This window comes from Notothenia coriiceps, unplaced genomic scaffold, assembly GCF_000735185.1.
Source record: "Notothenia coriiceps isolate Sejong01 unplaced genomic scaffold, NC01 NC01_scaffold00035254, whole genome shotgun sequence".
In the NCBI taxonomy this organism is placed as follows: Eukaryota; Metazoa; Chordata; class Actinopteri; order Perciformes; family Nototheniidae; genus Notothenia; species Notothenia coriiceps.
Genome location: NW_011367955.1, coordinates 9,905 through 24,597, shown reverse-complemented (window position 1 = coordinate 24,597; position 14,693 = coordinate 9,905). Strand labels below are relative to the sequence as shown.

Below are 14,693 nucleotides of genomic sequence, written 5' to 3'. Positions count from 1 at the left end.
TCTTCATTTTCAAATTCAGACAACACTGCTTTCTATCCAGCAAAGAACAACCTAATATGCATAATAATCAATTATATACTGAATCATTTTCACCTTGTTGTTGGATTCAGTTTGTAACTTGTTAAAAAGGCGAGGTATTTACATTTGACCGTTACAAATGGAGTGGTAGATATCTATTTAACTTGGAATTTGCTCCCCATAAAACCAAAATGAACAAAGTTTTTCAAAATGACAGATAAAATAAACCTAAAAAGTAAGAGAAACGTATTAGAAATAAGCTTGCGAGGAAAACAAGCACTCAACATATGAATTCAGTCTACCGAGACACAAAAAGACACATGCTGGGACTCTTCATTTATTTTTTATTTTGTTAAAATACATATGAAACAGATACAATAAATCATATTCCAAATGTTTACTTTGAAGTGTTACAAAAGTTATTACAAACTGTACACATCATGACAGCAGTTGCAGTTGTTCTGGCTCAATATAGTTATATATTATTAGATATAATATATAATAAAACCAATATGCAAACAATCACAGCTCAAAGCTCTAAACATGGAATAAGTTGATAAGATAGAGTTGGCTTCACTGGGTCTCCTGTTTAACTAATTGTTCACAACTATTGCACAACGTGTATAAATCTTACTCAATAAGTCTGAGCTTCTCAAGTTATCACCAAACAATAGAAATACATTGTGATGTCTACCTCCATAAGTTCACATCAACTTCTTATATTTCACTTTTGAATATGTACAAACAGTGCCATTGACAAAAATATATAGAGATGTAAACACAAAGTTTTGAAATACCCCTACTTATTTCTTTTATTTTCCCTAATTTTGTTTTAAAAGAGGTGTGAGGCATGCTACAAGTAACAATATTTCTTTTAAATATTTAGGGCAGCGTGGGGGGGGGGAAAGCATCATCATAGCATGTGCAAGTAAGGTAACAGTAGACAGCCTTTTTATATTTGCTATGTTGGTTTCTTAGTAATATATTAATATTATGAGTCACATGTAAGGAGAAACTGAATCAATGTCTGTGAACTTCAATTCTGGCTTAAAGGTGGGGTAGTAATTTTGGAGAAACCAGCTTGAGTGCGCTAGAATTTGAAAATCCACAGCCGGAAAAAATCTGCCACTTCCTTACAGAGCCCCTCCTCCAACACACATGAACGCGCACATGACCAACTAGATAAATTTGTGCACGAGATGGAAGGCTGACAGGCAGGTAGGCCATCCAGTTACTTTAGCGGGGCGGCTAGAATGATTGGTCGTGCTTTTTAAACTGCTACGGCTTCCACAGATGATATTTTTTTATGGATTTTTTGGTCAAAGCACTTAAGATATTCATTGCTATCGGGATGTTAAGAGCATTCCATGGAATATAACAAAAAGTGTATCTCGAGCCAGTTTCTCAAATGTACCTACCCCACCTTTAATGGAAAACACATGTAGGCCTATAATATTTTCAAATGTTTTATGGATTATAATCCCTGAATTGGTACCTGGTGAACAGTTGTTGTAAATAAATATAATTGTGGATTCTTGTAGTAATTTGATAACTATCAGTGTTATTCTACTTTGTTTTTTTGGTGTTATTTGGCTTATTGTTAGCTTAGCTACACTCTCTTTTGCTACCGTTGCGTGTTAAGCTTTCCATTTTCAGAGCATATCCTGCAGTGAACAATGACAAATGGAGGCAGATTTGCGGCTGTTTTTTCCTCACAATGGGCCCTCTAATGTAGTCAGAGGTTGACAAAACAGCCAATAATTTAGGTATGATTTATTTAGCTAGCAGATTTGATCTGCTAGCTAAATAATCAAGCTAACGTTCTTCATGAGTTTGTTGAATGCTGGCTGCGGTCGAATAGTCTTTTCATTAGTACTTTTTGGTGACTTCAAACTTCCTGAGCAATAAAGACCGCAGCCACCGTCGCTGGTTGGCTTTTAATATGTCTGTTTCAAACCAAAAACCAGATGACCACATACAGTACTTGATATCATGCTAAAAGGCTTAGGCTTAAGTAGCTATCCTAGGCAGAAAAAATTAGCACCCATACCATGAAAGAGACATTGTTCCTGTATTTCAGTGTAGAGCTAGCAATAATGATAAGGAAAATGTAAGACATGACTATTTCATCATGTTGCTTGTCTCATATACCTGTCCTTGGATTAGCAAGACAGAGGTTAGATGTAAGCTTTATCAATTGTATTTCCAATTTAACAAGAGAAAAAGTCTTCTAGGATTAAAACTACCCTCAGTCACATTCATTCTTCAGCCAAAACCTGAATCAAGACTCACTGGATTTATTGACTGTGTTCTATCTATGTTTTAATGGTATTATTGAGGAGGGTAGCCCTTTTAACTTTGTGCCATTTTCAAAGCAAAATGCTAACTCCCTATAGAGCTCTAGAGCCAGAAAAAAAGTTTATGAAAAGATTGCAAGTTAATCACCAATGATTTCTTGCCGGGGGTCCTACCATTCATGATGTCTATGAACATGTTTGGCTAGTTAAGCCTTGATGAGAATTTCAAAGCAGGTGTATGAAAAACAAAATATTAAACTGCATGAGAGTGAGTGAGTGCTGTGCATAGCCAGCTCAGAGAGCATGTGAAGGACCCGAGTTCAATTTCAATACTACTTTGTTTTTCATAAACATACAAGAAAGGCGTCAGAATGAATTGTCATACAACATGCTCACAAGAGACTCATAAGCTACACAACTTCTTAGCGACTGCCTGCTTCCTCACAGGGCTGACGTGTTTCCACTCTACCTGCGATTGTCAGGGTGTCGGAGGTTTGGGAGAAGGACACGAACCTTGACTCTCAAAGCTTGCTGCTCTTCCAGGCCACTGCAAGGTAAGATATCACAACACATATATAGAGGCTTTCTTTCATCAATATGTGTTAAATAAACAGGTAAGTTCCCTCATCAGGATGTACTGTGATCATATGCAAAAAAAGGTTGAATTGACATAAACGTACTATTACTTACTACTGCAGTGTTGACCATTTCTTCTTTTGTGTGCCTTTTGTAATAATGTATCTGCAGCTAATTAAGCAGCTTATCAATGCATGTTGTCCTTAAGTGGAGGTATGCAACAACCAGTGGTGGAAAGTAACTACTGTAAGTACATTTTCTCAAGTGCTGAAATGAAGTAACCTTTTGAGGTAATGCTACTTCTACTCTCATTTATCAAATTAAAATGCATTAACACATTTCAGTGTTTCCCCTAGGATGGAGTCATAGCAGCGGTGCTAAGGCATGTGGGCCCGGCATAATGTGAGCATGGAGCGCGTGGAATTTTGTGTGCGAAGTGCGCCCCGCCAATTTGTTTCTATGTGTCTGCCAGCACAAGAAAGGCTCTTGAGGCCTAGTACCAGGGCCGGTTCTAGACAATTTGCTGCCCTTGGCGAGATTTTATATATAAAGAATAAATGAAAAATCTCTACAAAAGACAAATACACTACAAAAACAGAAACGTATTGACATAGAGTAATATGCGTCAAAATGGCTTCAAATGTATTCAGTATTGTATGAACATGTTTGAATTGGGGGGTGGACGTCACATCCTCTGGCGGGTCCGGGGGTATGCCCCCACGCGAAGATTTTTTTGAACATTTTAAAGTAAAATGCTTCAATCTGGTGCACTTTGAGCACACAATTACTAGAGACCGGATCTAGGGGGTACAACTCTAAACACCCATATGAAAAAGATCGGTTTACATTTTAATAATCAAATAAGTATGTGAAGATAACCAATAACCTACCATAGCCAATAACAAATAAATGTAACTTATTTGATTTCTGTCTTATTTTACCTAGTTAACATTTATTTATGCATATTTTGTATCTCTCCAACTTTAAACGATATTTTTGGTTTACTGTCCTATAATATACATTGGAATGATTTCAAACCTGTTTTTATTTATCCTAATAATTATAAAGGAGTGCCTTGGAAATATGTTTACATAATTTGTGGTCAAAACGTTTGAGACCCACTGAGATAACTTAGACTAAAATGTAAACATCTAAACACTCAGAGTCCTTTACCTCACTGAGCCTCTCAGTCTGACAGGAGAGCTCTCCTCCACCCTGGTTGTAGAAACATCTACTTCTTATATCCGTTAGCGCAGCTAGCACCAGATTCTAATAACAACAGCGCCGGTACCGGTGCGCCCTCTCTCTGTCTCTCTCCCTCGCTCGCTCGGTGAGCTGCGGGCGCCTGATAAGCCAACATCCCCCACTTGCATCACTTACAGCGCCCATCGTACAGGGCAAATTAAAAGTGTAACCGGGGTGAAAAGGGTGTTACAATTACTTAATTATGAATGTTGTTACATCAAAGCCGAAAATTAGGATGAGCGCCAACGGTCAAAAATGTTTTTTTCCCTCCCAGAGCTACCAGCGCAGCGCCCTCCAGATCTGGCGCCCTAGGCGGCGCGCATATTTCAGCAGCGGCGCTGCACCGCCGCCATTTGTATATAGGGGAAACACGGCATTTGACTAACTGAAGAATAAACTAATGGAAGAACTGTTAGAGGTAAAATGGTGTTAGATTTTCCAATATTTCACATAATTTCACTTACAGTACAACAGGTATTTTAGGTCATTTACATTAATAATCAGAACATTATCTAAATCAGAAAAATGCTTCTTTATGCAACACTTTCACAACCTTATGAAAAACAAATCAAATGGGTGGCATTTTTCTGCAGAACAAGTGCTTTTACTTTGACTACTAGTTAAGTACATATATACTAAATATGTTTTGACATAAAGGCAAAAGCACTTTTAATTGAATAAAGGATATGAATAGTTATTTCAACACTGGCAACAACTTTGACATCAGCTGTGGCAAGATACCGTTTTTGTGTATTTTGTTAATATTAAGAAAATTGGCCTAAGGAGGGGAAGAGTTGAATTTTCTAAAGACATGCATTGAATATCGAGGATACAATATGTAATGCTAGAGAACAGCAGCTGTGATCTTGGATTTAAGGCTTTCACAAAAGATTCCAACACAGTGGGGATAAATGATAAACATAGAAATATAACTCAATTGATCCACAAGTGGGATTTTCACCTTAATAACCCTAAATGTTAGACACCTGTTAAACCAGTAAAATTCTCTTTTATTTTTCACAAGAAAAGAGGTATAGATAATCAATATAACCTAAGTTAAGGCTGCCCGTCTCCTCACGAGTGCTTTTTATAGATCAATGTTTAGCAAGAGCCACAGAGGATATGGTTTTTGCTTATGATCACAGTTTTTCTACTAAAGCTTTTAAAGTAGATTTACCACTGAAAACGGGTAGTCACCTGTGTCTTCCTATTCGTCAGATGGTGGGGTGTGGCATAAAAGGAAGAGACATTGATAACATTTAAAATATGAAATTTCACTTGAAGGGGGAGGGATAGGCTGTCTTACAGCATATACTGTACACATGGTATCTTATTACTGTTTTTTTTACTGTTCAAAATACCTCAAGGATGCATCAGTCAAGAGAAAAACATCTGTTGCTGATTATGGTGAACATCGGTCAGGGTCTCTTTAAGTTTTATTTTTTTCTTAAAGGTAAGAATGAAAAAATGTTTGTACAGCAAATGGCATTTTTACTATTTTTGTTGTTGTTCATCACTTCAATTTCTGAGTTATTCCAGTAATCTTTCCTCAGATCTGATCTACTTGTTCTAACAATCAAAACAAATACAGGCCCATTGGTGAGATTAGTGTTTTTAAATAAGAAAATCAAAGAAAAATGTAATGTATTCTCCAATGGGAATGGAGGAGGAGGTTTGATTAATTTGATGTTTTGTTTCCTTGCATTGCATAATCTTCCTGTGTCATATTCAGGAGCTTCTATAAAGCTCTGTATATAAGAATTATCTGAGATTGAGGGAAAATGGAGTCAGGGATAAAAATAAGTGTGTGTGTACCTCTCCCAGAGCGTGCCAGTGTGTGATGGGCTTCCGCGGGTAAGCCAACATTTCGTTCCAATGATCTCGTCCAAGACCCTCTGCTTCTGGCCCGGAGTGACACACACCAATCACTTCATTGTGTCCGACCCTGTTAGCAGTGAAACACACACATTACTGTAACACACATTTTGATCCACATTGTAAAACTCATACCTATATCAATGTTGAAAATTGGAGGAGCCTGTGACCTAAGATTTTCATGGTCATAACTACACTATAGCTATGCAGAAATGACAATGAAAGCCTTGAATCTTGAAAATCACTACAATTTTTAATAGAAAATGCAGTTTTAAGCTGTCTTAGATTAGATAAATGAATCGCTAAGAGTCGGAGGTTCTTCAAGGTTGGGCAGCATATAGAAGCTCATTTAAGGACCTTCATTTGAACAAACCTTCTGCTTAACAGGCAGTCAAACTTCAGAGGAGATTTTAAATGTCAGAACTTTGTTAACTGGTAGTTAGGATGACCAATTCAAATGGCAGACAGGTTGTGGGTGGTTACTCTCCAACTGGGTTTGGTACAACGCTCTATAGCAACAAACACTTTTCCCACTCAATCCACATTTGTCCCCCCGAGGAGGCTAACATGGATGTCAAGGTTGTGTGTGTAAATGCATGAGCATCACGCATCGCTGCTATTGAGAATTCATGCTTTTTTTTGTGTTGATGCCTATATTTTAGCTCTTTTTATTGTTCTTGTGAATGCTTTTAGGAAATAGAGATTGTTAAGAAAAGGAAGATACTATGACAAGGTTTTGAGGTTCATCTCTGTTTTTTGTTTTATAGGATGTCCATGGTTTTGTTGCAGGTTGATTTTAAGGATTGTTTTGCCTTCTAAAACTATTCCAAAAATCATCATTATTCTCACATTTGCATGTAGATATACGTTACGTATATACAGTATTGACTACAGACACATTAGCATGTACTACAGATGTTGACAACATGTAGTGACTGCTCCACTTACCGATCATAATCCATCACCATAATGGACAGACTGACTTGTTCCACGTTCTCCGGGGGAATGTCGAAGATGATGGCCTCGTTGTAGACAGGATTGAGCGTGCTTTTCTTGGTGGTTGTTTTTCGCTTTTTTAACCTCCGTCCATCACATATCAGGTAGACCTTCACATAAGGGTCTGGAAGACATGTTTACTGTCATGTGATGATAACATCAAAAACATACAATACAAATAATGCTGAATGTTCCATGCACCGGGCCTTTCATATCAGTTTCAATATTTAAAGTACAGCCTTCACGGGCAAATTATAATACTTTTGCTAATACAATTATTTCTTTCTCCTCCACATGATCATTTCTAAGTGGCTACCTGCTGTCTCTGTTCAGCAAAGTAACATTTATTTATTTTCTTTTCATGTGAGGCCTGTCTAATTCGCTGTGGGGTTACCTGACGAGCCTGTGATGTCCATGGCTTTGAGGTTTCTGCATTTGATGACAGTTAGGGTCATTCTGCCTGCTGTGGGGAGGTAGCACAGCGAGTACATGATCTCACCCAGATCAACACTCTCCTGGAGGACAAAACAAAAATAAATGCATTTTAAAATATCCCCTTCTGTGAAAACAGGTCAGCAAATAGGGAGGAATCATCTTGATAGCTGGTACTTAACATTTACCGGCATGACGGGCTGCAAATTGCAGTTTCTTGTGTGCTGTTAGTCGCTAGTTTCTAATGTGAAATTAACTATTTGAGTTTTTCGCCACGGCTGTCTCTAAAGGTGGCAATGTCAGAGGACTCACTACTTTGGACCAAACAGACGGACATTTGTGGCCACAAGATGATGAATACTCTGTTCTTTGATAAAGACCCAGTACTTTCCTCTAGCACCACCATGGGGTTGCCATTTTTAAGGTTATCTTTGGTCATCTCCTGACTTTTAAGCCAGCGCCATCATCAGGTAAACATTTGTATTTGTCCAAAACTTTGCAAATTATACTCTGTTGGCTAGTTTAAATACTTAAAACCAGCAGAGCAATCAGGAATGAATATATGTTTATCTGGAAATGATTAAGACCTAGAAGAAACCCCAATGTTCATCCTCCCTAGTCAATATAAAAAACACATTCTTCATTATTCTTGTTCTCATTCAGTACACAAAGTCCAGTGCTTCACCAAAGACTATAATTTTTATATTTTATCGCAACAAATTACTTAACTCGACACCAAATATCACTGAAATCAATCAGCACCTATTTTAAATATCCTGCAAATGTTTAAACTGTAAAAAAAAAAAAAATCCATTGCCCACTACCAACACCTTCATTAAGCTTTCTTTTATATAGATAAAAAACACCTGTGGGTAAGCTTTCTGTATCAGTGTTTCCATAACCAAAATACAAGCAAAGATGAGGAAAATTGACACCTCAACTATAGAATATATAATGTAAATAAACAACATGAGTATAGAATCATCTCTACTCAGTCTGTTATATATAGTTATTATCTTGCTTTCAATATAGTATACAGAACCTATTATGAACCTGGCAGTGGCTCAGTGTTTGACAATGTAAACATTCATAAATAAAGCCGAGGCTCTTGAGTAAACAGTGATGAAGTGTTGATGTGGGAGAGATATTTATTCTGGATTAAATTACCCCCTCACATGAGAAGATGCTATCCACAGAATGCAATACCCTTGTTGATGTAAATAGTTTTAAGCTTGAGAGAATACTGCTGCAGTTCATGCATCTTGTAATTGGATAATTTTACTCCCTGTTGCTATATTTATATCCACGGAATACCCAGCAGTTGCAAAATGTGTGTGGGTGTTTGCATAATTCATGCTTTGGGAAATGCTTTTCATCAGCCAATGTGTTCCATCTGCCATTTCTGTCGACAATGTTGATGGAATCGGGTTATTAGAAGTGAATCAGCGCAATACTTCATATTAAGACCTTCGTAATAAAAGTATAAGTTCCCATTTACACAGTGATGGCAAAATAAATCTGAAATATTCCGTAAATAGAAAAAAAGTGTCCCCATACAGTATGTCAGGATTTGGCAGTGTGTTGGAGTGAACGCCAACTCACCATAGTTGCTACATGAATATCCTTCCACACTACAGCCTCCCTGGAAAGATCAGAGAGTTCAAAGAGGTTGTCCACCACCACCTCGCCAATCATATCGTGGCTGGTGAAGCGGTCGAAGTCGTAGACGCTGAAGTGCAGCTTGCGGTTGCAGATCTCATCGTAAGACACAGGAAAACAGAAGCTCTCGTCGAAAGTAGGGTTCAGGTTCTTGCGATGGACGCGCGTCTGGAACTTCTTCTTCCTCTCCGGTAGAAGGTAGATCTTAACGTAAGGGTCGGAGGTGCCCGAGAAGTCTTTGGCAGGCAGCTCCAAGGCCTTGAGGATTGTCACCACCAGCGACTGCTCCTCGTAGTCGTAGCGCAACGAGAAGCTGAGCTTTCCGCACGTCTCCACGGGCTCTTTGGGCCCATCCTCTGAGTCCACCGATTTCTGCTTGTAGAGTTCTGGTTTTATTCTTCCAATGCTCACAGTTGAGGACTGGCGAAGAGGCACTTTATCCATGCTGAAGTCGAAACTTGTGACATTCATCTGACGAGGCAGGTGGCGCCGGAATGAATTGTGCCTGTTGGAAAGGGTAAAGGGCATCTGGTAAATGTCTGAAGTGACAGTGTTGTGCATGACTGGCTTTGTTGTGATGAGCACTAATGGTTTGTCAGTAAGAACCCCATCTGACAAACCTCATGCATAATTACGTGCTGCCCATGATATGTGTGACCATATTTTCTTGAAGAGCTCCAAAAATGGTTGGTCTTGTTGGTGTTAAAAGAGAGGCATGAACATCTAGCTGAAAAGTATAAATACTCACTGAAAAAACGCTGCAAAATGTAGTCCCAACACTTTACAGTAATAACTATTTAAAGGCACATTGTTTAGTATGCTTAAAGCCTGTTGGCAAGTCATAACTTTAATTACTAACCTTTCCAATCCTACTGTACGATCCACACATATTGTCCATGGATAAGTAAAGAGAAATTAATACAGCGCTTGATGTGGATTTCTGTTCTACTGGAAAATCGATCTACCGTTGATTTAAGGATGCTTCTTTCCCAAAGTAATCTAAATGAAAAATGTGTGTGACTGCCATGGAGGTTGTAAATCCATTACGAAAATTGCCTTTGAAGCCCAACAGTCTTCCTGGGGTTTTCATATTGTCGATTTTTGCCTTCTAAAAGTGGCTAAATTTCCCTAAACTCACGCCCTAATAACTGACATACTTCAAAGTAAATTCAACATCCTTCTTTCTTTATTTTCTCCATCAAGTGAACAAACTTAAGGTTTTCTTCATCCTTGATTTGGAAAAATGTTTTAAAACATTACAGGCATTCACATTTGGGCTCTTACACAAATGACCTGAATGCTAGACAATTCTGTGAAACGACAAAAAAAAAAAAGGCCGTGTTTGACTCACGAATCTTGTCACCTAGCAACTGGCGCTCCTCTTTTATGACAGGAAGACAATGGCAGCGATCTGACAGCCGGGGCACAAATGGTATGGCACCAGAAGCACAGCTGGAAATTGAATACTTACTCCGATCTAGTATTGTCAACAACATAGAAGGGAGCATTTTATCCAAGAGCCAGTAGAAAAACCCCAAGGGAAAAGAACAGCTTGAAATACAAACTATACACACTGAATACTAACTAGACAGTATAAGTATAGTAGTGCGTTGTTTCATTTTAATTCTTTTAAAACCATAACATACACACAAGTCAACTATTGACACAAGAAATACACCCTTTTAAGTGCTTTCTGTGTCAGTTTTCAATAATGCATTCATGAACACAAAGAAGTTGGAGATGATCTGAGTTTAGAAAAATCTCATTCTTTATTTCACATTATTTCGTTTTTTAACTAATACTATAATGCTACCTGTTTACAATATGTTTAAAAATAAATGCTTAATAAGATGAAGAGATAATGGGATGTGTTTTTTTTATCTACGGGTTATGGAGATAAACAAAAATGTGCTAGGACTTATTTCTGCTCAAAAATGATGAGAAAAGGCAGACTGTTTATGATTTAGAGGTGAAATTATGATGAAAAAACTATTGAGTGTTAATTAAATCTTATTAAAAACCAAATGCCAAATTTGCTGGTTCAGGTTTCATACAGTAAATGTGAGGATATCTGCTTTCTAACATAAACCAACTTTTATAATATTGTTTGTCGCATCCCAATCATCGGCGTCATTGCACATTTGGAAAGACCTTGTTTATTTCAACCTGTTGGTACTCGAGCTAAGAGCATCCGTAGGGAACTCTGTCACTGAAAGGAAATAATAACTGTTAATCAGGATTTATCTTCCAACGGGAACCTTGATGGATTAATACTGTAGGTGTTGCAATCTTTACCCTTTACATCTGCATCCCTGGTGGGTGTGAAACTCATGAAGCCCTAGCTCTCACGTCTCACAGTTATTAAATATTCAATCAAATCCCAACTTTTATGACAAGCCAAAGCAATTGTCGACAATGGCGTCCTCTGAGAAACTGAGCACAGCTGCCTAGTGCTGCTCACCAGAAACCGATGACAGCTCGCCCCACAGCACTGCTAATTATGGACGTTTGAGTTTAAACAGAGTGCTGGAAAACAAAGAGGAGCAAGAGCCGCTTGTTTAATTACTGTGGTTGCTTCCTGCCTCAACCACATCAGCTTGACTCACACGTTTAACGAGATTATAGGGTTTGAAATAAAGCGAGAAGATAGACAACGGAGTCTGGCTGACGAGCCTGTGGGAGGTTTTTTAATCTGCTGGTCACACAGCGCTTCACAGGATTCAACATGTGCCAGCGTTTCAAGGTCATTTGAAAGCCGCTGCTGCTCTACATGCCACAAAGCACCTCAAGGACATTGGCTGCACTGTCCAATCTGTCAGAGCAGCCTTTGCATTCTGTATCAGTTGTGCTGAATGGCTTGGGGAAGTAAACCAATGCAAGTTCAGAAATTCGCTGTATTTGTCAGCATTAGATACAAAAAAATGTTGTTACAAGGAGTTTCTACATCAGTGAGGAAAACAAACTAATGTATGCAGGCCTACTATTCGCTCGCTACACCTTAAGCTACTGAACACCTGGTTAAGCTCTTTCATCTCGCAAACCCCACACGACAGCATAGGTGCATGTCATGTTAAACTTTAAGAAACTTTGACAAGACTTTGTTCAAGTTTCTGTTCAGCACTTGCACAAATGTTACACAAATTGTACTTTATGGAACCCCAGAAATACAGCAAGTGTGAACAGATCAACTGTTCTCGCGATTATACATGATCAAATTCTCATGAAATTATACTTTAAAAAAGTGGTGGGGACATGCCCCAGCCTCCCCATCATAAATGACACCCATGGGTTCATGTAAGGTACCTGGAGGAGGAGGTTGGCTCGGTGGTCTGCCTCTGGAACTTGGCCTGCTTGCTGAGCTTCTCCCTCAAGGCGGTCTGCACCTCGGCGGGGATGTCCGGAGACGTCTGGCTGATCTTCATGGCCGCCTCCAGGAGCTTGACCGTGCTCCGTCCATTCACCTTCACCCTCTCCAGCGGGTACTTCTTCTCCACCTCCGGCGCCTTGCACTCGCTGGGCGGTGGGGAGTGGGGTGGAGGCGCCACGGGGAAACCCACATGGAGGCCATTTTCGGCGTGACCTGACAGAGTCTTGCTCCTCCAAATGGGCCAGCACAGCTTCCAAAAAACAAAGAGAGAGACTACCAACAGGGCGAGGCCACAGAAACCCACGACCACAGCAAGGAGACTAATAGAGATGTCTACATGTAACCAGGGAGGGACCCATAGAGGAAGACAGAGACACGTAAACAGGAAAGGAGAAAGCAAGCAAGGGACAAAATATGACGGACAAACATGCAAGGGAGAAAGAGAAAAAAGGAGAGAAAGCCAGCTGTAAGAAAGGGGGGGCAGCATGTGCACCTGTTTGATAAAGCAGGACAATATAAAGTCATGTAAAACCTCAGTCAAGGAGCCACAGCATCAAGAGAATCACATGTTCAGGAGAAAAATCTCCCTTCGGCTCCTGACATTTCCTGTTCAGATTTATATTAAAATGCAAAGTGTGCAGCCTATACATGCAGCTTTAATCTAACTGCCATTGAGTTAATTCCTAGATTAAAAAGTTAAAGCTTGAAAGAAAGACGGGAGAAATGCAGAGGATTGCATATGCCTCAGTCTATTTTCCACCTGTTGCTTTCTCATCAGTTTGGACTGAGCTGCAGCAAGATGCGTAACAGGTGGAGAAATACTTTAGCAACACGGTAACATACACACAACTAAACGGTTTGATAAAGTTTAAACAAGTGAAAGCTAATGTTTGAGTTATTATTTTTCCTTATACTGCATGAATCTCTTATAGAAGGGACAAACTAAAGTGCTAAATTGAGGGAATTGGGGAAAGAAAAAACGACTTTATTGCATTTACCTGTGTTTCCTTTACCTGGTATGTTGCTCTCCAGGGGAAATATATCCGAGCATTTCTCCCGGTCTACGTGTCCCGTGAGACAAAGGTCCGTGATGATTTGTAGAGCCCTTTGGCACAAGGTGATGCTTTCCTCCGTCCAGACACTCATGTCTCTTCTTTTAAGCCATTGCCCGCCGGAGGAGCCGGGAAGGGGGTGATTCATTTGGGCACCTTTACGCGCCGCAGATTGCAGCCCGTCCGCGGGAGACAGCAGGGAGGCGCGCGGGGTCCTGATCCATATCCAGCGCGCAAACACGAGCGACTGGCCACACGCTCTGCCTGCGTTTGAGTAACAGGCGACGGGGAGCTGGAGTCCAACCTGCTGCTGCGTCCAATAGCGACGCGCATCAGCTCGCTGTGGTGCTGTTGGTCTGGTGGCAGTAACGGGATTACTTTTTCTAGTTAGTTCTTGAGTGAGTCAGTGAGTGAGTCCCGTGGTGTGACCAGATGATAAAACATGAATGAAACATTATAGGTTAACAAAATAAAACCTATGAAGAGATTATATTCCAATCATTTTCTTATAAATCTGATAAATATGTTTTCCTTTTTTATTTTTCATTACCCTAAATGATCAAACGTATTAATATTCATTATGTTGGATGCTTGGTCTGGTGTCATTAAAAATCAATGAGCAAGTAATATTGTGTGTGTGCACATAGTGCATAATACTATGATGCTGCTTTCCATTGCATATTTTCTATATATTTGTATGTACACAATTTTTTCATACTTGCATAACTTTATAATCAATGGTGGAATATAATAATATAAGTAAATTTGCTCAGTTACTGTACAGTAACATTTCTATACTTGGACTTTACTCAAGTGTAATGCTATTTTATAAAATGCACTATGGAGGCAAATATCATACCTTTTAATTCAATTCCATGTATTTGATAACTTTACTACTTAGTATTACATATTCAGATGAAGGTGTTGAACAGTGTAAGGCTTTCAGATTTAAACTTTAGATTTCTTGATCACTTTTCGTATTGTAATTTAATTATAATAAATGAGTTCCGAGTGCCCATGAGTTTTCCGAATATAACTCAATTCTCTACGGACCAGGTTGCAAGCTGTTATAATTAATTATTCTACCAGTTATGTAGTCTAAAAAAGGAAATCCATAATGCATCTCTCTAAAATAGATTTAATTAATGTTTTTAAAGCAATGATTATCCTTTGCAC

General features: G+C 39.1%; 1 protein-coding gene across 5 annotated transcripts; it reads right to left on the bottom strand.

The window, feature by feature from the left end:
- Positions 1-1,414: 1,414 nt before the first annotated feature.
- On the bottom strand, positions 1,415-13,806 carry syt10 (synaptotagmin X). 5 transcript variants are annotated; one of them, XM_010791129.1, is made up of 8 exons: positions 13,464-13,806; positions 12,402-12,798; positions 9,042-9,603; positions 7,402-7,522; positions 6,960-7,131; positions 5,952-6,081; positions 5,334-5,343; positions 1,415-2,862 (listed from the first exon to the last, which is right to left on the bottom strand). In XM_010791129.1, the coding sequence occupies exons 1-8, from the start codon at positions 13,663-13,665 to the stop codon at positions 2,837-2,839; spliced, it is 1,620 nt and encodes a 539-aa protein (XP_010789431.1). In that variant the 5' UTR covers positions 13,666-13,806; the 3' UTR covers positions 1,415-2,836. The 5 variants fall into 5 exon arrangements, with proteins under 5 accessions (XP_010789431.1, XP_010789429.1, XP_010789430.1 ...); XM_010791127.1 differs by lacking the exon at positions 5,334-5,343; XM_010791128.1 differs by lacking the exon at positions 5,334-5,343 and having other exon boundaries at positions 13,479-13,806.
- Positions 13,807-14,693: the final 887 nt, after the last annotated feature.

Excerpts from the sequence above, each read along its gene's own strand:
- syt10 (XM_010791127.1), bottom strand. The coding sequence starts at position 13,665 with ATGAATCACCCCCTTCCCGGCTCCTCCGGCGGGCAATGGCTTAAAAGA. Across the intron at positions 12,799-13,463 it reads ACCAGGTAAAGGAAACACAG|ACATCTCTATTAGTCTCCTT; the intron begins GTAAATGCAATA and ends GGTTACATGTAG. Across the intron at positions 7,132-7,401 it reads GGACATCACAGGCTCGTCAG|ACCCTTATGTGAAGGTCTAC; the intron begins GTAACCCCACAG and ends CATGTCTTCCAG.